We start from the raw sequence: 23,396 nt of genomic DNA, 5'->3' as shown, positions 1-23,396 counted from the left end.
GGTCCTCAGAGAGGACCAGTGATTTTTAACCACTGAGCCACCTCTCCAACCCCCATTTCTTTAGCTACTTCTGGATGACCAAGGAGAAAGTCCCAAAGGGATATAAAATATTAAAGCGTTTTTAAAATGTCTCATTTTTTTCGTACAGTTGTCAACCCTTTAATCTACATAGTCTTTTGTGTACGTCATATTCTTTCATAGAAGGACAAATTCATCTGTTTTGGAATACTAATAGTAATAAAAAGGTCATAACTTTTGAGTATCATACTATTGTTTCAGAGCTCAATTTGGCAGTGACTTCAAAGAAAGTGAGAGCACGCATAACCAACACTGATCACCATTTACTCATACTTCAGTATATGAATTCTATTTGGAAAAGAAACGTGTTCAGCAAGTTCTGGAAAGCAGACAGGGTCAGGAATGGCTGTATGGGACAGGCGGGAGAATGGAAGCCGTGCCTGCATGCATCTGTAATCTACATGCACATTTACCACTAAAATCATTGACTCGGGTTTGTTATCATGAAATTCCTGCCGCTGAGGCTTGTAGAAAATTTAAAAGTACCAAGAACCTGTGCTCCGAGGTCGGGCTCATTCCGTGCTAACTGGGAGGGCGGGACAGCCTTCCTTATGAGGCAGAGGGGAGGCCGGCGTATGCGTTTTGCTGAATTTTGGGCCTCGCCTCCCGCCGTCCGCGTCACGTGCGGGCCGCAGCGGCCGCGTAGTTAGGTGGGGGCGGCCGAGCCGGGCGCCAGCCAAGGCAGGAAGGGAGGTGGCTGTCGAGCCATTCTTAAAGGGGCCCGAGAGATCCCACGGCGACGGGCCGCTGACGGCCGGAAGGAAAATGGTGAGTGGCGGCGGAGGGCGGCACCGCGGGCCTGGGCGGGCTCGCCGTCCCTTCCCGACTTCCATCGGCGGCCTGGGAGACCCCAGCGCCGCGGGCCGGCGGTTGGAACGTGGCCTCTGCGTGGACAGGGGTCTGGCCCTTGTGGTCCCCGAGGCGAACGGGCTGGGCCTGAGGACCGGCGTTAGTGACGAGTGCTTGGGTTCCGATTGCATTCTGGCCTCGCCCAGGTTTCTTTCTATTTGCATCCCCCAGTTTCCCGCTGAATAGCTCTTGATTCCCGCATTCTTCAGGTCGAAGCCATTGGAACCCATGTGACCTGACGCTCTCTGGTTTCGCCTTTAAGCAACTGTCAGAGATTCAGTTTCGCTTTTTTGGGGGTCCGTTCTCCTTGACAATGAACCCTAAGCATAAAGATGAAGTAGAGAATTAAGTCAGTGGCCATCAAGGATCTTCTGGATCCTTCCCAAAGCTCTTTTAAAATACGACCAAGTTCCATGGAAACAGCAACAGGAAAACACTGTTATCTGTAACTCCTCTCTCGGGAATCACTTCCTTCTGGCTGATAGATTCTAGCAGATCTTACCGTGGTCATTGAACCCAGGAAACTCGTGGGTTTTCATCATTATGACCTTTAATCCACATTCCAGGATTTTGACACTCCTGTTTGAAGCATTCCTTTATTCATGCTTCCCCTTAGGCTTCTGGGTTTCAGAACTCGTGGCTTTCCTCCTACTTCTACTCATGCATCTGTTTCCCTTGGATATCCTTCTCCATCTTCTGGATTGTGCCCATAAGAGTCCTAGGCTCCATCCTGAGGCTTCGTTTTCTTTTGTATTTATTTCTCTTTGCTGAATTCCTGACTTCAGTTACCACCTACTTTGAGTTGAGTCTTCAGTTGGTTCGTATCTCTGATCTTACCTCTGAGATCCAACCAGAATGAATATTCCACTTTTTGGTTAACGTACTCAGGAAGCGTTTCAGCACACAGATGCTACAGTGGCTTTTCTGTTTGTCCGAAAAGAACTTATAGTTCCCTCTCACATCTGGTCTTCTTGCTTAAAGGTGCCATTTGCTTCTGTTCCACAAGGCAGAAGTCTAGAAGTTATCTCTGTAAGCCTTATTTCCTTCATAATAAATTTAGCCCAATTCCTATGTAGTGGCACAGGGAAAGAACTATAGCAGTTGGGCTACCTGGTTGCTTCCTAGGTCCATTACCTGTATGTCTTAGATTTGGGGGAAGATGCTTGTAGCCTATCTAAGCCTTACATTACCTACCAAATAGGCATGGTGCTAGTGTAGGTGAGATGGTTTGGAACACCAAGCAGGAATCAACCTCAGACTACATTCATAGTATCTTAGCTGGTTATTCCTTTTTTCACGCAGGTCTTAGCTACTTGTCATCTCTTCTCTGAAATGGTCTTGCTGGTAACTGGTACTTCGGTGTTCTTCCTGGCTCTCTGCCTGTTGACTGCATATCACAACAAACATAATCTTATCAAAATTCAAATATGGCCATGTTTGCCTTCCCCACAATATTTAAAACATGTTGATAGCTTCCATTTGCCAATTGAATAGAAATCTGAGTACCTAACAGGCCATTACCTAGCCTTGTTCCTCACCCCTGTTCATTTTGGGGACCTGAGTCACACTGTGGTTTCATGATTTGGGCTGCTGTGCTCACTTTAATTACTTTTAGGTGGCTTTTACTGTGATCACATGTTCTTCACCACACATCAGTTCTCAATTCTTGTGGTTCTCCATTCTAGCCTTTTTCATAGGTACCAATTTTTGCCTGGTCTTTTTTTGTTTGTTTGTTTGCTTGTTTTGATGTAGATCTCTTCCACAGTGTTGGTGCTCATTCACTATTCATTTATTGAATACACCAATAAAGGAATGTCTGGGCGCAACTATATTTAATAACATTTGCCACTTAGAATTGTTTTTATAGCTTTGTACTCATTCTTAACCGCTTCCAAGTGTAAACAAGAGTAAAAGTTGGCTTACTGAGCCCATCCCTTCTCTCCGTTCCAGCTCGCCCTTCCCTTTCTTAGAAGAGACAATCAGTCTTCTTGCCTCAGCCTCTAAAGCTGGAATTAGAGACATGTGCCAGCCCTCCTGCCGCCACTCCTGGTTTCTGATTCTGGGATTTTTGGCTTTGTTGTGGCATTGGGAAGGAGAAAACAATTGACTTACACAAATTAAATCAAAACATGTTTTCATCTTTCCACCGTGCTGGGAGGGGCTGTCACACGAGGCAAGTATCTTACAAACAGGTTACGCACTGAGCATGTTTTCGTGGGTGTCTGGCCCTACAGTGTCAAGCTTACACTTGTGGCTCTGATCATCAGACATTTGACACTCCTGTGTCAAATTGGTTTTGTCTAAATAGAAGTCAAAAGCTTTTATTAGTTTCTTTAATTTTATCTTTGATCAAAGGAGATTGAATCTTAGCTTCAGGCAGTTCCCTATGACTTAGCATCTCTCTAAAGAAAAATAGAAGACTGAAAATACATATTCCAGCAGTGGTTATTTTCTGTTGGCTAATGCCCTTGGCTGGGGTATACTTCCCTGATTGTTGTTTTGCTGCAGCTGCTGGCAATGAAACATGAACCACAAAACTCAACAAACCCACATGGAGTTTATTGGGAAAGGGAGCCAAGGAAGGGGAAGGTGTTGGCTAACCAGGAACAGGGATGGAATGGGGCAGGGAAGAGAAAAGAGGTAAAGAGACAAAGAGAGGAGATGGGAGAAAAGAGGGGAACAGTGGGGAAAGAGAAGAGAGCAGAAAAAGAGGAGCTGGCAGAAAGACATTAAAGTGGATGGGGTCTTCCTCTTAAAGGGGTCCTTTACACCTCCATGGAAACCTGGGCTGACCAGAATACTGCCTGAGTGCATTCTGCCAGGTGACAGAGACAGGCCAAGCATAATGCCCGAATCCATATACTGATTGCACATCCTATGCTACATGTCACATCTAACTGATTACCAGAGTTCAGAATTTTAAGGACAGTTAAAATGATAGCCATGTTCTGCTTTAGTGGATGCTGACTTCAACAGAGGATCAAGCACCTAGACTTCCATTAAATGTTTTTAAACTTAAAATTGGAAGCCTTAATGCTTTTGAGGTCCTGATGAGAGGTGTCCAAAGTTTCTTGAAGGAGAAGGAAAAACTACTATGAAAAGTCCAAAATAAGTGAACTTTTTGCAATTTGACTCAAACCAACTGAAAAAAAAAAAGTAAAACAATGAGATTTGAACACTAATTAGATGTCAGAGACTAGAATTCTGGGAGAGTTTTTAAAGCAGAACAACTTTACTGTGTTTTTGTTTCTTCTGTCACATGATGCCTTTCAAATGATGAATGGTGCGATATTCCAGGTGAATGACTTGTGTGTAGCCTCTGTTTGGATGAGACAGACCATTGGGGCGTTGTCGGTGTACTTGTGCTGTGTGTGGGCAGTGGAATGCAGATTGTAGTGACTGGAGCTGAGTGATTAACACATGGGATTTCACTGTTCTCTTCTCCACATTGGTATGTTTGGAAGGTGTTTTCATCTATTCTTTTCTGTTTTTGGAGACAAGGTCTCACTCTGTAGCTGGAGCTGGCCCCAAATTTGGTGATCTTTCTGCCTCTTCCTCTCCAGTGCTGGGATTAAAGGTGTGAACCATCCTGCCTGGCTGAGTTTTCAGTTTTACCTACTAAAAACATCATAGCTTGGCATGGTGGCACATACTTGAAATACCTTTGCTACCGGAGAGGCTAAAACAAGGAGGATCACAAATTTGAGCCAGCTTGGGGGGAAAAAAATCCCAAAGAGAAAATCAGCTAACTAAATAACAACAAAACAGCTGGATGTAATAATCATACCCTGTAATACTAGCATTTAAGAATCTGAGGCAAGAGGGTTGCAAGTTCAAGGCCATCTTGAGGTACATAGTGAGCTCCTGGCCAACCCAGGCAACTTACCAAAACTCTCAAAACAAACAAAAAGCAAAACAAAAGTACAAACTATTTCTGTCCTCTTGTTTGTGGCAATAAAAAAGAAAGTATTTAATAATTTCCTTGCCAGATTTCTGGGGAAGATCTTTATTTCTTCATAATCTCTAAGCATTCTTTTGACTTTTATATTTATTTCATCTGCTTTTGCTTTTGTACATTTTCTTTTTCAAGGAAACATTTATTGAGTATACCACAAGGGGCCATAGGCTGGGCAGTAGCCAGAGTATCGGCCTGCATTTTTGTACCTTTTTTTCTTTTTGGGGGACAGGGTCTCTCTATATAGCCTTGGCTGTTCTGGAACTTGCTCTGTTGACCAAACACAGAGATCCACCTGCCTCTACCTCTGGAGTGCTAGTATTAAAGACATGTACCACCACACATGGTGTTTTGGTTTGGTTTGATTTGATTTGGTTTTCAAGACAGGGTTTCTCTGTGTAACAGGTCTGGCTGTCCTGGGACTTGCTTTGTGTACCAGGCTAGTCTTGAACTCACAGAAATCTTCCTGCCTCTGCCTCCCCAGTACTGGAATCACAGGTGTGCACTACCACTGCCCAGCTAAAGATTTATCTATGTATGTATTTTATGTACATGAGTGCTCTCTTTATACATACCTGAAAAGGGCTTCAGATTCTGTTACAGATGCTTGTGAGCCATCAATGTGGTTGCTGAGAATTAAACTCGGGACCTCTGGAAGGGCAACCATGCTTTTAACCATGCTGAGCCATTTCTCCAGCCCCCCTTTTGTGCATTCTTAATGGCTAGTTTTGTATTATTTCTAGTCAACTAAGATATAAATTGCTCATTTTTACTGTTAGGTTTACTTTTATTTTCTTCATGAAACTCCAAAACAGTAAACTGATTTTCCCATTCTTGCCACACAGTGTGACATACTGTGCTTGCTTATCTGACGCAGGTGATGGTTCTTCACTTCCACACTTCCTCCCCTCCTCTCCACTTCACATGAAATGCTTGTTAGTGTGTGCTTGGGTTTTTTGCATATTTACCAGCTTTGAGAAAGTTTAAATTACAGTCGAACAGGTATGACTAACCCGTGTCAGAGGTTGGTAGATTTGAAAGTTCTTTCATGTGCACAAATATTGAAGTTATGACATTTTAAGTGTATGTATCTCCCTCTCTCTTGTAGAGTGAGTCTTTGGTGGTTTGTGATGTTGCTGAAGATTTAGTGGAAAAGCTGAGAAAGTTTCGTTTTCGAAAAGAAACCCACAATGCTGCCATTATAAGTAAGCCGAAGTTGTCTCAAAACTTTATGATGTTAGTTTGTGTTCTCTTATAGCCCCTTTGAATACACCAAGCCCTTAGAAAGTAGCTGTTCTTCCTTCCACCTGCTGTGTTTGTCATTGTCACCTCTGCAAGTTAACCAACTGCAAATGCTATGGCCATAGATAGCACCCCATCCCCCTTGTCAGCTGCCTGCTCAGCTGGGAGAAGCTGATTGTCTTGGTCACTTAAAGGAATAAGGGTTCCCATTTGTAGTGACCCATGGGTCTTTGTCCTTCTCAGGGCCCTAACATTTGCCCACACCTAAATGGTAAAGTTCAGTATAGGGCCTTTAGTTTCATGAAGAGCCTTTTCCTTGTTTTCATAGCTGGTACTTCGTGGGCAGTGATTTAGGATGAAGGACGGATGAGGGTGAAGATGTAAAAGTATAGACTTTGCATGACAGATCCATCAGGCGGGGTGCATTAAATCAGGTGCTGACACCTCATCAGAGTTTGGGTTCTGCTAAAAAAGAAATACTATCATGTAGTCCTATGGTTCTTTTCTTTCTTTCTTTCTTTCTTTCTTTCTTTCTTTCTTTCTTTCTTTTTTTTTTTAAATGGATGAGTGCTCTGTCTGCATGCCAGAAGAGGGCATCAGATCTCATTACAGATGGTTGTGAGCCACCATGTGGTTACTGGGAATTGAACTCAGCCGCGGCTCTCCAGTCCCTTTTTGTTATTTTGTTTGTTTTTTTAATGGGGAAAATGTGTAATAGTGCCATTCACCCCAACAGATGAGGCTGTCTGAAGTCATATTTTATGTCCATAGGACTTAATGTGAATTTAGTACAAACTCAAACATAGTTCTTTAGATAGGTAGAAAAGAATAAAAGCATAGGTGAGCTAAGTTACTCAGATTTGGGTTTGGATTGAATAGAGGTGGAATTGGTAATTCACTTTCTTAGACTGAAACTTATATGCCATGAATTGTAACGTTGGAGAAGCTGGGTGTCTTGGGATTTCTTTCTCCTGAGCCCTGGTCAGCTTTTCTTTGACAGCTCTAGCCAGGTTGCACATGACAGTCTCAGTCAGAACTTTCCTTCCAGGCCTCCTTTTATATAGACAGTTGTCTGGAGTCACAAAGTTCTCCATACATGAGGTGCATGTGAGAGCTGATAAGATTCTGAATAAGCAGGTTCCATGTTGGGATTTATACCCCACAATGGAAAAGCTAATACGAGTGTTTATGCTGTGTTTCTGGATGTCTTAGTTTTAAGTGCTCCCTCCATATAGACTAAAGCTGCATGGGATGAGTAGTCAAGGTCACCTAGAATCACACTTCACTCATTCTGTGTTTTTCTTATAGTGAAGATTGACAAGGATAAACGCCTGGTGGTACTGGATGAGGAACTTGAGGTTTGTTCAATGAGCTAAATACCATTTTTATAGTCAAACAATCATTGTTGTCCAAATAATGTTATATTAGTTACACTAAAACAAGTTCTGGACCTCCTTATATACATGCTAATTATGCATGAAAAGCATGGGCTAATTATTGGTTCCACATTGTTTTGCTGATTTAACTGCCTTCCTTAAAACATTCGTGAGATCCAGGGTGGTAAATAGAAGTTGGAGGTCTGTACCTAGTAAAGCATAGTCAGTTTCATAACTGATGAGCTATGCACAGAGTGGTATCAAACTAAAGCCAGCCACTGAGTGGTTAGTAGATCTACTGTTTCCTCTGAGGTGCTGCTCACGTCACTCAGTCCAGCAGCATTTCCTGCCAGTTGGAACATAAACATAGAAGGAACACTGTCCTTCAGCCCTATTTTGTTAATAGAAGTAATTTGTGGTATGGTCATGAATTCATAGCTCTTAGCAAATGGGTGCTAGGTGGATCTTTGGGTAAGGACATGCTTCACGGTTTCTTTTCTCTGTGGTGCCAGGGCATCTCCCCAGATGAACTTAAAGATGAACTACCTGAGCGGCAACCTCGATATCCTTTTCGAAGTGGTTTGGAAAGGTTTTTGTTAGTCATCAGGTTTTTATTTATGAACACATTTGTTAAACTTTCAAAGATATTTTATATGGCAGGAAAATGGAATGAGTGGATTGTTGGGAGAAGGAAGGGAACAGTGAAGGGGGATAGAGGACAAATGTGAGCAGAGTACTAAGTAAAAGAAAACTTGTTATATTATGCTGACTAAGAAGATAATAAAAATATAAAAACATATCTTAAAAGTCCTCTTCTACATCATGATCATAACCAAATTAAAATATGTATGCATGTAGTAGACAAGAAAAAGGAAAGTTGATGTATTATTGGATTTCTTTTTAAAACAATTCTCTTTATTCTAATGTGCACATAGTAAAAACTGAGAAAGAAAAAGTACACATTAAAGCTGTTCTTTTAAAAGGCTTCTTTTTGAGAGGCTGTGTGACTTTATCATTTGCCTTTGTGGCCTTTTTTGTAGAAGAGTATCAAAAGTGGGGTAAGTGTAATAAATAAGGCCATTCACTAGCTCCAGGTGTTGATTATTGTCTGTCTTAGAGCAGTGACTTTAGTTTCTTTAACTTGAGAAAAACCTTCATTGTGTATAGTTATAAATATCAACATGATGATGGAAGGGTTTCTTACCCTCTGTGCTTTATTTTCTCCAGTCCTGTTGGTAAGTCATTTTCTTAATAATGTCTACTTGTCTTGGATCCAATTGAACCATCTTTTGCTAGATAATTTTTGCTAATTATAAAGATGAAATTATTGAATAGCTTATATTGAGGTCAGTTGATGTATGTTTGTGCACACACCATTTATGCTGTAGAGAACAGGTACTGTAAAGTGTCTTAAGTATGTGATCTTTATGTGACCATGGTAATATGCTTTTTTTTCTAAAGTTAATAATGATATACCTGTAATCTTGAAGATGGTCCTTGTACTAACAAAATTAAAATAGTGCTGAATAAATTTTTTAAGTATCAAGACTCTGAAAATGAGGATCGGTGGCGATCTAGAACCATTTATAATAATCTGTTCAGAGTTGTCTTTGTGCAGACAGTGTATAGTATAGTTGTGTACATTTAGACCAAAGCTTCTGCAGTGAAACTGAGTAGCAAAGGAAATCCTAACTAGGTCTTTGTGAAAGATAAAAGTCATGGAAATGATTACCTTTTCAAAAACTACCCTTTGTTTCTGTGCTGATATCTTCCAGGGTGCAAGCCTGAGCAGCAGATGATGTACGCTGGGAGTAAGAACAAGCTAGTCCAGACAGCTGAGCTAACCAAGGTAGAGTTTATGCTGGACATGTTTCCTCTGGAGTACCAAGCAGTAGCTAAGCAGCAGATACAGGCGTATTTTCTGTAGCTGAAGCCCTAATAGACCAAATGTGGTACATAGTAAAGCTTTGTATTAGTGGGGAAGAGAACCATAGTAATCTTTGAACCACAATGTGTTATTTAAAATAATTTGATTAGAAAAAAAGTAACTTTCAAAATGTGAGCAGCTTCAGAAAAGCCACTGTAACTGTGCATAGTGGGTGGTACATGGCTATAAACCCAGCACTGGGGAAGCTAAGGCAGAAGAGTCATGAGTTCAGGGCTACTCGGGGGCACATAATGAGATTATCAAAAAAAAAAAAAAAGATGAACAAGAAGAAAAGAAAAGGTCATGGTAACCGCTAAGCTATTAGGTCTTTTATACTATCTGCACTCTGGTGTATTAGACCTGACATTACAATCTTCACATTACTTTTTTAACTTCTGTAATCTCGTTCTGTTCAGGTGTTGAGACTGGCAGTCATATTTCTGAAATAAGAAAACAGGCTCAGTGGATAATGGGAATTACCACCTCACATTCTGAGTTTGAGCCCTAGGACACACATGGTGGAAACATAGGGAACCAATGTCTTCAGGTTGCCCTCTGCGCTCATATGTGCACGCCTCTGCTTGCCCACAAACACACACACAAATGCAAGTGTCATTTTAAAAGTAAAAATAAAGAAAAGCAGGTTCAGAAGATGAATGACTTGCTCAGGGTTGTATGTTAGTTGAAGCTAAGATTCAGATTTACATATGGTTCCAAATCCCATCTATTTGCTGTAATACCTCATCTCATTCTAGCCTTGTGCAGTCTGGACTGTGAATTCAGATTCCTGTTGGAGAACTGTAACTATGGACTTTGAGTGCAGCCTGGTGTTAACATCTCATACTCAAAACGGAAGATTGGCCTTGTGTTTCTTCAGCTCCTAGCTAGGTTGATTTTAGACATGTATGCCTGGCTGTCTTTTCTATTAGACAAGGTTTTCAGAATTGCCCTTTTAGCATATATGTGCTTGTTTAGAATTTGTGATTTTAAAAGAGTGTAGGTTTTATGCCATCTTGATTGGTACACTTTGGTAACATGAATTTAGCACTTAAAAGAAGTTAAATATTGCTGAAAAGGTACATCTAATGTACTTGGATTAAGTAGTGGTCATGACCAATATGTGGGAAACAGAATGTGATATTTAATACTGAGGGCAAACTGGGAGGTGGTGGCACAAGCCTTTAATCCCAGCACTTGGGAGGCAGAGGCAGGTGGATCTCTGTGAGTGCAAGGCCAGCCTGGTCTACAAAAGTGAGTTTCAGGACAGCTAGGACTACACAGAGAAACCCCATCTCAAAAAACCAAACCAAAACAAAACAAAACAAATCAACAAATACTCAGTGCAGTACAGGGATTTATTTACTTATTTTGAGTGATGGAATGTTTGTTCTTTCCTTCCTTAAGGTATTTGAAATAAGAAACACTGAAGACCTAACTGAGGAATGGCTACGGGAGAAACTTGGATTTTTCCACTAATGTGAACGTCTGTGTTTCTAAAGTATTTATGTATTAACCTGACCATACTGGAACCAGACATAAATAATTCATTTATGCCTAAAAAATGCACTGTTACTTACAGTTTGTTTCCTGCAGTAAAGAAAACTTCTTCATTTGTGCAGTTTGAACAAAGGGGAAATCATCTTCATAGTAATGGAACCTTGTGAAGTGTCTCCTTGTGTTTGTCTTTGTTAGGTGGATGACTTTCCTCCAGGGGCGGTTTGCACCCTTGTGACTAATTTCTATAATTTATGATTCAGAATTTACTGTTTGAAGACACTATTGAAAAGTGGGTATTAGACTGTGAAAGACAACAGTTCCTCCTTTGACCACTACTGGGTACTGGCAGTTTATAAGTGCAAATAGCATTTTTTCACTTGTCACATCATTGAGATTCATTTGGGGCTAAAGTCTTAATGTGACTGATTTGAGCCAAGAGTAGTGAATTAGTAGAAGCTCTGTTGCATTTTCCATAAGTTTTCATTCTGTCTTGGTTTCCTGTATTTTTTTAATCAAGTATAGAAACAACATTAATCACTCATTCTGAAGGTCTGGGAGTTCAATTTTATGGTAGAGTTATGATTATTAGGTTTTCTTCATATGGGAAATAGAATCCTAGTCTTAGAAACTGGTGGGTTATATAACCGAGGGCTTCGTTCCTGAGTATGTCACTATTGAGGAGCTTAGACTGTAGCTTGGTGACACACTCTAAAGCACCTCCTAATGTCTTGTGAGCACTGTTTGAAATATGTCAATACTGTGCCTTTGACTTGTCAGCATTAATGTTAGCTTAAGACTTCTACACTGCCAGTATTCTAGATTTGGTGAAATTAGTAATTTTTTAAAGGGTTCAAGTAAAACAATTTTCTAATATGTATAACTGAAGTTTGTAATAAAACCAACTTGTTATTTTTAAAAATCCAACTATCTGCCCAAAGTCATGAGAGTTATAATTTGGGGTATATTTACTATTAGTTTTGTGCTATATGTAAGCATTACTTAAAACTTTGGTCATAGTTAATAACAACACATCAATAGATGTCATACCTTTTATCCTAAATGTCAGAAGAAATTTTAAATATGGACAAAGCCAGTCGTGTTAGATAGTGACACCATGGTTAGGAAGCAGGACTTATAATCTACTTGCAGTTATTATATTCCACTTAGTAAAACATGTAAGAAACTGCTGAATAGTAATATGATTTAAAGAGAAAAGTGGAGACACTGTAGAGGCTGACCAAATTCTTATATTAAGAAGGTAGTCATTTTGAGCTGGGCGGAAGTGGTAGTACACACACCTTTACTCCCAGCACATGGGAGGCAGAGGCAAATGGATCTCTGAGTTAGCAGCCAACCTGGTCCACACAACAAACTCCAGGACAGCCAGGGCTACACAGAAAAACCCTGTCTTGAAAAAGCAAACAAAACCAAAAAATCATTTCAAAACTAGCAAAACATTTTTATGTGTTCATTGCATAGTATTTATCTTGTTTAGGGCTCTGTGCCAGCTTTACTGGAGGAAAGATAGTTGGACTTTCACGGTGGAATAGCCTGTGTTGTATTCCCACTGTGTGTTCACATGTATGTCAGGAAGCAATTGCAAGTGCTGGAGGAGGTGTTTGCATTGGCTCATGAATGGAAAAGTTTCTTGTTTTCAGTTCTCAAAAGAGTGAGAAAACTTCACCCAAGAAGTCTGATAGTTCACTATACAGGTGTTTTGTTGTGGGCTAGAGAATTGCTTGCTTATAATCCTACAGAAAGCAAATGAGATCCAAGTAGAGAATAATTTTAATGTTTTTGAATGAAGCAAATAAGGTTTTGTTTTAGCTGGTTGCATAAGTATGCAGTTGAAAGTAGTGCTACAAGAGTGTACATTTTTAATATGGTTCTTTATTTTGGCTTGCATATTTAACTTAGTTTTGCAAAATTTGAAGTCTTCCATCAGGTTGATGGCACTGACCTGCCATACCCAGGACTCTTAAGTCCAGTTCTCTAGCAACTACACAGGGGTAGTCAACAGCTTTCTTTTTTAAGCTTGTCCAACCTTCCCAGTAAGTGTGCATTTTGTAAGGCAGCACATTGGACTGGGGCATCAATAGAATATTTTTATTCTGTCTGTCCTTAGACAGGTTTGTAAGTCCTATGCTCAAAGTATTCCTCAAATATTTATGTAACTTTCCCTTTTTGCTAAAATTTACATTCTTTTAAAGTATTTTTATTATTCCTTTTCTACCTTTCCATAAAGAGTATGTCCAGATTTCTTAATTCCAGCTTTTACACTCCTTGTCTTTCTGGAACAACCATTCCCACTCAGCCTTAAATCTTAATCTTTCCTTTTTGGAAGGCACTCTTTCCAGGAACCTCTTTCATTTTCTAAGTCAGCATTGGTTTGGAAATTTCTGATCTCATTTAAGTTGTGCATAGCGTCTAATGTCAGAACCAACTAGGAATCACAATGTGTATTTAATAGTTTTTTTTTTTTTTGTGACCACATAAGTGATGTATGAAGGAAGGTATTCTCAGGTTACTGTGCTGAAATTCCAAAATGTCTGAGTTTTGAACAGTAATCACTTTGTTCTGATATTAAAGCAAATATGTTAGGAAAAAAGCTGGTTGGCTATTTTGTTTAATTGACTTCTAAACTCTGCTTGAATTGTCTATTTGAGGAGTTTACTGGATGCCTAGTGCAGTTAAACATTCTCTTGTGTAAGGAGTGTTGCTAGTTTTTTGTCATTACTAAATAATTTGTAGCTAAATGTGTATGAGCATTTTCCCTCCCTTTTTGTCTCCTATTTTGAGGAGCCAAACTTAGCCATAAACTGTATCCTGGTCTGCCACTTTCACTAATGTTTTCCAGTTAGAGGAGTTTATTGCCAAATTAAATTTGGCTCTTATCCCACCCAGATAGAAACTAAGGAAGATGCACAGAAAAAAATGTTCAGACACTTGTAAAACTCATGTGACGACATAAATCTGTATATGAACTAGTGAATAGATATTTTCATAAGGGTTGAAATGCTGATATTTGGGAAGTTAGAGAGTAGAGTATATTGTATCAGTGCTATTGAGTGTTAATATGACTGTACTCCTTATTTGTTCTGTAGACTGATGATACTGGAATCCATAAAGTTTGAGCCTTTACAACTTATGTGAAGAAATGTTGCAAACATTTCTGGATGAATCTTATTTTGTATTTCTGGAAGAATGTAAATAATCTCCTAGGCCTCTTTATGCTGATGGTTCCAAGGCAAATGCTTCTTGTTAGGCCATTTAACATTTCAGATCAGCGATCATATTCCTGTAATGTTTAAAACAATTACATTAAGCTTGTAATAGGAACAACTTCTTGCTTTTTAGAATATAAATACTTGAATATTGTTTGAAATCACTAATAAGCCAGGGCAAGTCCCACTGACTTTGATGGTCCAATATAATCTCATTCAGGAGGCTTGAAACATTGGTGGTTTAGTCGTGTGGATTTTAACATTTCTCTGTCATTCTTTAAGAAAACCAACAATTGGCATTACTCCTAAGCTGTGGTTTCAGTCTCTGCTAGCTTATACCGCATGTTTATTTTGGAGTCTTTTGGTAAGCATGGTGCTTGTACTGGTCTAAATAAAATGCTAACATGAAAGGACTTCTGGTGTCTGCCTGTCAGTTTCTGTGAGCCACATGCCTATTTAGCAGTTTACTTTATTGGGGAAAACCAAATAACAATTAAAAAAAAAAAAAAAGAATCCTTGGGCAACTTGATGGAAAGGGAACATAATTACATGGGACTTTCTAAAACTCAGCCTGATGCAAAAATGATGGATTTGTAAGAAATGTCAGTGAATAGCAGTAGAGGCAGAAGCACTGGTTCCAGATGATGAACCTAACCTTGAAAGGGAGAATTAGGGCTGGAGAGATGGCTCAGAAGTTAACATCACTGACTGTTCTTCCAGAGGATCTGAGTTCAAATCCCAGCAAGCACATGGCTGCTCACACCCATATTGAGATCTGGTTCCCTCTTCTGGCCTGCAGGAATACATGCAGACAGTCATACTGTATACAAAATAAATAAAAGTAAATGTAAAAAGGGGGAGAATGAACAGTTAGGAGGTCTGTGTGCCTCTAAGCAGTCCTGTCAGAGGTTATGTTATTGAAAATAATGTCATTGTTTATAGTCGCATTTAAAACTCATCCTGCTTTAAGGGACTGTACTATAGAGTGTATGCCATAGGTATGTTAGAATGGTTAAATGCAAGTCACTAATATGCTCTATGGTCTGCCATGTACTACTTGTGATTAAATTTGTTAATAGTCACAGTCTGTTTTGGTTACAGAAGGAGTAATTAGTGCCTTCCTGCTTTTTAGAATCTCAAAAGGAGAACTGTCCACAGCAAGGAAACATTTTTCTTGGTTCTCAAATTTGGTCATTTAGCTACTCAACCATTTTTTTTTAAAAGTAGTTCCCTTCACTATGAAGTATGCTTCCCCATCCCCAGCCCCAAATCCTTGTTGGTTTTCAGCAACAAAAAGTATTGTTAGCTCTCAGGTCCCATCATGGGCCCAGAGTGCACGAGGACATTCCCTGAGTGGGCACTGCATCTCAATTCAGTGTACTTTCACCTGTATCAAGGGCTCCTTAGGTGGGAGAGCTTATTGCAGAGCACCCTGGAGTCCGTTGTTGCCTGTGCTGGACACCTGTCTTGGTCTGTTCTGTGATAGGGTGTCAGAATCCGTAAGGGTTAGTCATTTATAAAGCACAGAGGTTTTTATTATTTTGCAGTTTTGGAGGAAGGCACTGGCTCCAGAGGGTTGCTGCATCCTAACATGGTAGAAGGTAGAAAGAGTCAACATCGCTCTCAGTGTCCATTCACGAGACTGCTCTGGCTTGTAACTTTTCTGGGGGTTTTCCTTTTGTTTTGGGGGGCATGGATGGTTCAAGATGGTTTCTCTGTGTAGCCCTGGCTGTCCTGGAATTCTCTCCGTAGACCAGGCTGGCCTCAAACTCAGAGGTCCCCAACATCTGCCTCCCGAGTGCTGGGATTAAAGGCATTCACCACCTAAAGGCATTGCCCAGCTACCTGTAAGTTTTCAAAACTTGAGTTTTAGGGACCATGTCAGATGACAGCAGCAACCAAGCACAGCTGTCCCCTTGATAAAAGATAGCTCTGCACCTTCATGTTCTCAGCCCTCTTCCATCTCTAGTACACACTCTGCTTCCAGCCCAGTGGGCAGCAAATAATGATTAGTCAGCAGTGGCAGCTGACTGCCAGAATACTGTTAAGGGGAGAAGAAGCAATATGCAGCCTCCCAGAGCAGGACAGGTGCCAGCTTGAACACAGAAAAACACAGCAGGAACTCCAAATTAAAGAGCCACAGTTGGGTCTCCACTCCCAAGAGCCTCTTTTGATCTGGGGCCATTCTTCAGCCACTTCTTCCTGAGAACTGGCTGGCCAGCCTTTTCTGGATCTATTAGAAAACCTCAATGTCTGAAGTCAACATGGGCAGATGTTTGCTTGTATACAGAAGTACACAGCTCTAGATCATCTGCCACTGTGGCCTGAATTCACACTCATCCCAGTGTTAGTATTCAGGCATCCTTGGGGTTCTGACAGTATATGTCCTTAGCTGCAGCCACTAAGAGTACAACCTGTGCACATTCTCTATGTTCCCTTTTAAAAGGACACTGCCCACCTCCCATCTTTCTGTCTCTCCCTCCGTCTCTCTGTTTCTGTCTGTCTGCTAGTCTCTCTCCCTTCCTCCCCCCCTCTTCTCTCTCCCCTCTCTCCTGCTGCTCCTGTCCCCAGAGGCTAGTCGCCCCCCCTCCCCTTTCCCTCTTTTTACCATCCTTTTCTCCTAATTTAAAAAAAAAAAAAAAAAAAAAAAAAAAAAACCCTCTTTGTTTGAACTCTGTTGCATGGCATCTTCTCTTTCGAGCGAGCGCCACTTTTTAAAATCACAACACCCAGCCCAGCCTACAAATTTTCCCTGTCTCCGCTTCTTGAACTGGCAGACACTCATTCTTCGCCCATCTGCCCAAACCAGTAACCTTCAGATGCCACCTCAAAGGCCTTTTAACCTCAAAGTGCTGTTTGTTGAGCTACAAAAAACATTAAGCAAAGGAAGAAACATTTCTCAACCAAAGAAACTCATTGTGACATTTTAGTTATATTTTTCTCTTTCTCTGAACATGCATATTTTCTCACATGGAGCCCCATAGCCTCTCTAGAGACTCATTCTGAATTATGCTTGCTTTTTTTCGGGTATAAGGATTTCAGTTGATTCTAATGCCAATACTTAATTTTTTTAAACTTCCTCTCTTGCCCTTCCTACCACTCCACCTCACCTTCAAGTATACATAATGTTGAGAAACTTCTAATATGCCAGAAATGTCTGTCCCACACTAGCATCCTGCCTATTCCTTCAGTACTAGGTGTCTCTGGTCTTTCTGCAATTGGGGAAGGACCAATGCAACAAAGAGAAAAACCATAAAACCGCGCTAGCTTGATACAGAAGTCATTTCACGTTGCCCTCTGATTGCCAATGTCAAACACATCTTTTTCCTCTGTGAGGTGCTTTTGTTAGTTTCCCAGCCTTCCCCAGCTTGGGTTTCAGGTTTTTGATTCAGGTTATGACTTCCCTGGCTAGCGGTTGTGCATCTAGCTGCCTCTGGCAGCTTTGGGTGGCCATCGTCGTCTGGATGTTTGGCACCTCACTTTCCCAGCCTCGTGTCATCAGGTCCTGCTCATTCCCTCCGTCAGGAGTCCCCTTTCAGCTCTGGACTCCTACATCTTTCTCTTCTCCTTTTGCCTGCTCTCCTAATCTAACACACTGTCCTTTTCCAGCCAGGCCCTACCATGCTAGCTTTTCTGTTCTCTACTGTCCTTGAAAGCTTCCCGGGTCTTTCCCTGCTCATCCATCCCAAGGCAGCCATATATCATCATTGCACCATGTCTTTCCACTCTTCACACACTGCTTCCTTCCCTCTGGTAGATTTTTTTCCCCCTAAATTTTGTAACTTGCCACTCAGACCCACTTTGTTACATGTTTTGAAAAACATTATTTGTTTAATGCGCCTGTGAATTTTAGCTCCCACTTGGAGAACTTGGTAAGCTACAGATTGCTGGCTCTAGCCCTGAAACTTGGAATTTAATAGGTGTAGAACATTGGTTCTCAACTTGTGGGGCGCGACTCCTTTCTAAAGGGTTCAAACAACCCTTTCACAGGGGTTGCATGTCACATATTTATATTACAATTCATAAGTAGCAAAATTACAATTATGAAGTAGCAACAAAAAAAAATTTTTATGGGCCAGGCAGTGGTGGCTCACACCTTTCATCCCAGCATTGGGAGGCAGAGGCAGGCAGATCTCTGTGAGTTTGAGGTCAGCCTGACAGAGGTAGGTTCCAGGACAGCTAGGGCTACACACCGAAACCCTGTTTTGAAAAAAAAATAATAATTTTATGTCTTGGAGGTCACCACTACATGAGGAATTATTAAAGGGTTTGCAGCATTAGAAAGGTTGAGATAATTTACTTATAGAAGGAGGCAGGATGATTTATGATTCTAACAATTGTCCAGGTGGAGGGGCTTTACCAGGGTTTTAATTTATTCAATGAAAGGTGTGCTTGCTTGTGGTTTTATGCTTATACAAATCTCTTTTTACATTTCTGGTATAAACTAGATGCAGGCTTAATTTTTTCATAGTAATGCACAATCATGATTGATAGTACTGTGAATATTTATATACATATATTTCCCATTAAACCTGCTTTTCTTCTTTGGAAAAGAAATCTCCAAGCAAAATCTTCATGACTTGGGGCTGAAGAGATGGCTCAGTGGTTAAGAACACTATCTGGTCTTCCAGAGGTCCTGAGTTCAATTCCCAGTAACCACATAATGGCTCACAACCATCTGTGTGTGCCTTCTTCTGGCCTGAAGGGATACATGTATATACATAATAAATAAATAAATCTTTTTTAAAAAAAATCTTGGTGACTTAATTTCAGTGGTAGATCTTTGTGTAGTTTCTAGAGAGGCGCTTCTAAACTGTGCATGTTCTGTCTGCAATATTTTATTTATACAGATATAATAGGAAGTGGTGATAAACATGTAATGATATCCTTGCTGTGTGGTAAGCTAAATTTGAGCTCTACTTACCAGGATTCTCCAAGATTCAGCAAGAAACACATATGCATGCATGTACATTCTGACTTAGAACACATGCACATATACACAGTATCATCTCAGGATTCATAGGCATGCAGGCAGACATGGCACTAGAGAGGTAGCTCAGAGTGCTACATCTTTCTCAGGCAACAAGAAGTGAAATGAGACACTGGGCATGGCTTGAGCATATATGAGACCTCAAAGCCCATTCCAATAGTGACATAGTTCCTCCAACAAGACCATACCTACTCCAAAACCATACCTAATAGTGCTACTCCCTTATGAGTTTATGGGGGCCAGTTAAATTCAAACTGGCACAACTATAAATGCTCAATATAGATTAAACTTTTTCTAATTTATTTTTTAAATCTGTAGTTTTCTAAATCCACAGCTATGGAATGCATAGAGAGCCAGATATCCATCTAACTAATCTATTTCATTTATTATGAAGAATTGGATTGATTGCATATAGATCTGAGAAGACGTGGGGTCTTCCCATAGCTTTGAATTCTCTTTTTCTTCGCCCTGCATCTCAGTTAATCTCAGGAATTAGGATTAGTGTCTTTTCTTATTCATATCTCCCACTCCCATTCTACTCTTCTCTGATGAGACTATGTATCTCTCTCCCTCTCTCTCTCGCTCCCTCTCCCTCTCTCTCTTTCTTTACACACACACACACACACACACACACACACACACACACACACACACACACCCCTAGAGTTTTTTTGTACTCCTAGAACTGGGAATTGGACCTCACATATCTGTCTGTGTTCTCCTCAGCCATTTTGTCTTCCTGCACTGGATGGGGGTATACCTCTATCTGAGATCCCCAGAGTCTTGCTTATTTGTAAACCCTGTATGTGAGTCTATAAAGGCTTCCAGATGAGTTCCCAATGAGAGGGATGAAGTGGATTTCTTGCACTAAATTTAATGAGATGTTTGTGAACAGGTTTTGTTGCCCTATTGAAATGGCATTGCCATGCTCACTGATAAGATTTTTAAAATAACTTCATTAAAATATAATACACATGGCCTAGAGAGATAGCACAGTGGTTAAGAGCACTTGGCCCGTAGTTGAGTGGTGGTGACTCACTCCTTTAATCACAGCACTCAGGAGGCAGAGGCAGGTGGATTTCTGTGACTTGGAGGTCAGACTGGTCTACAGAGCAAGTTTCAGGATAGCTAAGGTTGTTACACAGAGAAAGCCTGCCAGGAAGTTGGGGGAAAGACCACTTAGTCTGGCATCCATACTGTGGTTCACAACCATTCCAAACTCCAGTTCCAGGGAATCCAGCACCCACGTCTAACCTCTGTGAGCAGTAGGCAGGCAAAACACTTATACACATAAAATAAAATAAATCTTTAAAAAAAAAGTAACACACAATCATGGAATTTACATCTTCTGTACTAATCCCATACAATATATTTGACCACATTCACTCACCTGCCCCAACTCCTCTCAGCTCCTATCCAACAAAACTCCTACCTAGCTAACTTCATGGTTATTTGTTCTCTTAAAACAATGGACAAAAAAAGCCATGTAGTCCAGTTTGTGTCTTCTGAGCATGCGCCTGCCCTGGAGCACAGTTGGTATGCTGTGTCACTCTTTTGAAGAATGTGATGTGTCTTCCCTGGCAGCTATCAATTATGAGTCGCCTCTTGGCTAGCAGGATGACTTCATGCCCACTGCCTCTCCTCCAGGTCTGGCTTGAACTTATACATATCTTGTGCATACTTTGCATCTCTGTGTGTTCATATGTGCTTCTGTCCTGGAAAATGCCATTTCCTTGAAGTTGATTGAACAGAGGAAAAATATTGCTTTGTTTATGATATTAAGAATTAATTCAGGGATTTGCACATGCTAAGCAAATGCTCATTTACTGAGGTTCAGCCCAAGTCAATTTGTTTGTTTGTTTGTTTGTTTGAGACGGAGTCTCTCTAAGTTGTCCAGGCTAGCTTCAAACTTGAAATTCTTCTTCATCACCTTTCTGAGAAACTGGGATTAGAGGATATGGCACCATGCCCAGATCCCCTCTTTTAAAATTATAAATTTAAACTCACAGTGGTTTTTAAATGTAAACAGTGAAACAAAGGGCAAGGAAATGGGTAATGATTTTAAAGTGTATGTATTTGTATGTGTTTCTGCATTTGGGTTTGTGCACATGTGTATACTTGCCTGTGGAGGCCAAAAAGAGGGTGCTGGTTCCTCTCGGAATGGAGTTCCAGGTGGTTGTGTGCTGCTGGGAACTGAACGAGGGTCCTCTGGAAAAGTAGATACACTGTACCACTGAGTCAGCTCCCCAACTGCCTCAAAGTGCTTTTTAATAATAAAAGTGTACAAAAAATAATTTTAAAAGTGTACAGCTTAAACTTTCACCACAGGAAACTATAAAATTTCGAGGTTAACAAGTAACAAACACATATCCTTGCATTCATTTTCTAATCTGCTCACCAAATTCGCAGGCACAGAGCACAGCGCTCAGCCTGAGCGGAAGAGTGTCTCAGGTACAGGACAGGCTGTGCCATGTCTGCAGGCTTCCTCATTCCTATGTTTTCTGAAGTTGACGTATTACGTTTCCAAAGTCAAGTTCTGTGATGTTTCAGGGTCTAAGGAGGTTATTCTCAAAGCAACAGTAGATATATGGAGGAATTTAACAATGAATATGTTTTCTGTGGTCTTTGAGACTCGGTTCTGAAGATGCAGCCCCATGAATGAACCAAGGGATCTCATTCACTCATACTAGCAAAAGAGGATGCAGCTAGAAGTCTATGAACCAGAAAGTAGCTTTCACCAGTCCCTCAGTTTGCTGGCTGGCTCCTCAGTGTTAGGCTTCCCAGCCTCTAGCACCATGAGCTAGAATTGTTTTTAAGTCACTCAGTGTCTGGTATTTTTTTACAGCACCCTAAACAGACACCTGGGCATGAAACCTTTTGACATTGTTCAATTTAATTTTTTAGAAAGTACCTTTAAAAATCTCATAATGTTTTAAGTAGGTTTTTAAATTTTGTTTTGGGTGACTTTGCTGCATGCAGCCCATGAGCTGTGGGTTGTCCATGCCTGGTAGAGAAATATAGAACTTTTGCATGATTAATAAATAGCTTCTCATTAGTGATTAGGAAGGCAAGAAAGCACATGTAGGGGTGTGGGCACTATTCTTCTACTTAAATATAGCTTTCACCTACTTATAACTTAGTTATGGTTTCAGTTTGCTCCACCGTGTTTGCATCTAGGTTCTGTTGACTGTTCTCTACCTCTGAGTCCTAAGCTTTGCTCTCCCTTGCCAGATGTCCTTGTGTGTATATCTCACATGTAAACACCTAAGGGACATAGAATCCATGTAATCCATTGGAGATTGCTGTCATGAGGAGGCAGACACATCATCCAGCTAGACTGAACCATTGCTCTTCTCCTCCTCCCCCCCCCAACCCGTGGCTCCTTGGGGAGGCAGGGGAGCAGAGTTCAAGGGTCCAGCCACAGGCCCAGATCAGTGGGAAGTAGGCTTAGTAGGAAGGACTCTCAGTCTTTGAACAATTGTCTTCATGGGCCGAGTCCTCACCAGGGGCCACAGCTTCATTTGACAGCTGCATCTCCAGTCCAATCTCTTAAGGGCCTCCTAGCCAGAACTCCTAATCCCAACAGGCATCTAGACACATATTGGGAGACTCACAGCCATAAACTGTGCACTAATTCCTATACTTAACTAATTTACTGGCAGCTGGTCCTATACATAGGATGGATGTAAAGATTTCTAATGCACTGACTCAAAAAGACTCTGAATTTTTAATTAAGTAAAATCTTAAAAATGCCAACTAATGAGTAACAGAGACTTCTAACACTTAAGGAAACTGCACCCCAGTAAGGGACAACTACATAAGACTTTCTGGCAGCTGCTTCCAACTGTACCCTTTTGTAAACAATGGGACTGTGGCATCTGATCAAGACTCTGTTCCTTACAAGCCCAGTGAGCCTGACTAACCCATTTGTCAATCAGTCTGGCTGTGGTGCTTGGCTTTTGTCAATGTGACACAAACCTACAAACCTAAATGTATTTGGTATGAAGAACCTTAACTGAGAAAATGGTGTCTACGAGATTGCTTCTGGGTGTTTTGTTTTGTTTTGTTTTGTTTGTTTGTTTGTTTGTTTGGTTGGTTGGTTGGTTGTTTTTGAGACAGGGTTTCTCTGTATTGCTCTGGAGCCTGTCCTGGAACTAGCTCTGTGGACCAGACTGGCCTCTAACTCGCAGAAATCCACCTGCCTCTGCTTTCTGAACGCTGGGATTAAAGACATGAACCACCACTGCCCAGGTTTTTT

General features: G+C 40.9%; 1 protein-coding gene across 1 annotated transcript; it reads left to right on the top strand.

The window, feature by feature from the left end:
• Positions 1 to 636: 636 nt before the first annotated feature.
• Gmfb (glia maturation factor beta) lies at positions 637 to 14,561 on the top strand. The gene is given in 8 exon segments (XM_051177076.1): positions 637 to 846; positions 5,991 to 6,087; positions 7,433 to 7,482; positions 8,013 to 8,062; positions 8,653 to 8,735; positions 9,276 to 9,349; positions 10,832 to 10,897; positions 10,899 to 14,561. Coding segments are annotated over 8 exon segments (465 nt in total). The 5' UTR covers positions 637 to 843; the 3' UTR covers positions 10,941 to 14,561.
• Positions 14,562 to 23,396: the final 8,835 nt, after the last annotated feature.

Source organism: Phodopus roborovskii, unplaced genomic scaffold (assembly GCF_943737965.1).
Source record: "Phodopus roborovskii unplaced genomic scaffold, PHOROB, whole genome shotgun sequence".
In the NCBI taxonomy this organism is placed as follows: domain Eukaryota; kingdom Metazoa; phylum Chordata; class Mammalia; order Rodentia; family Cricetidae; genus Phodopus; species Phodopus roborovskii.
The sequence above is the reverse complement of the archived record's forward strand: the minus strand, read 5'-3'. Positions and strand labels throughout refer to the sequence as shown.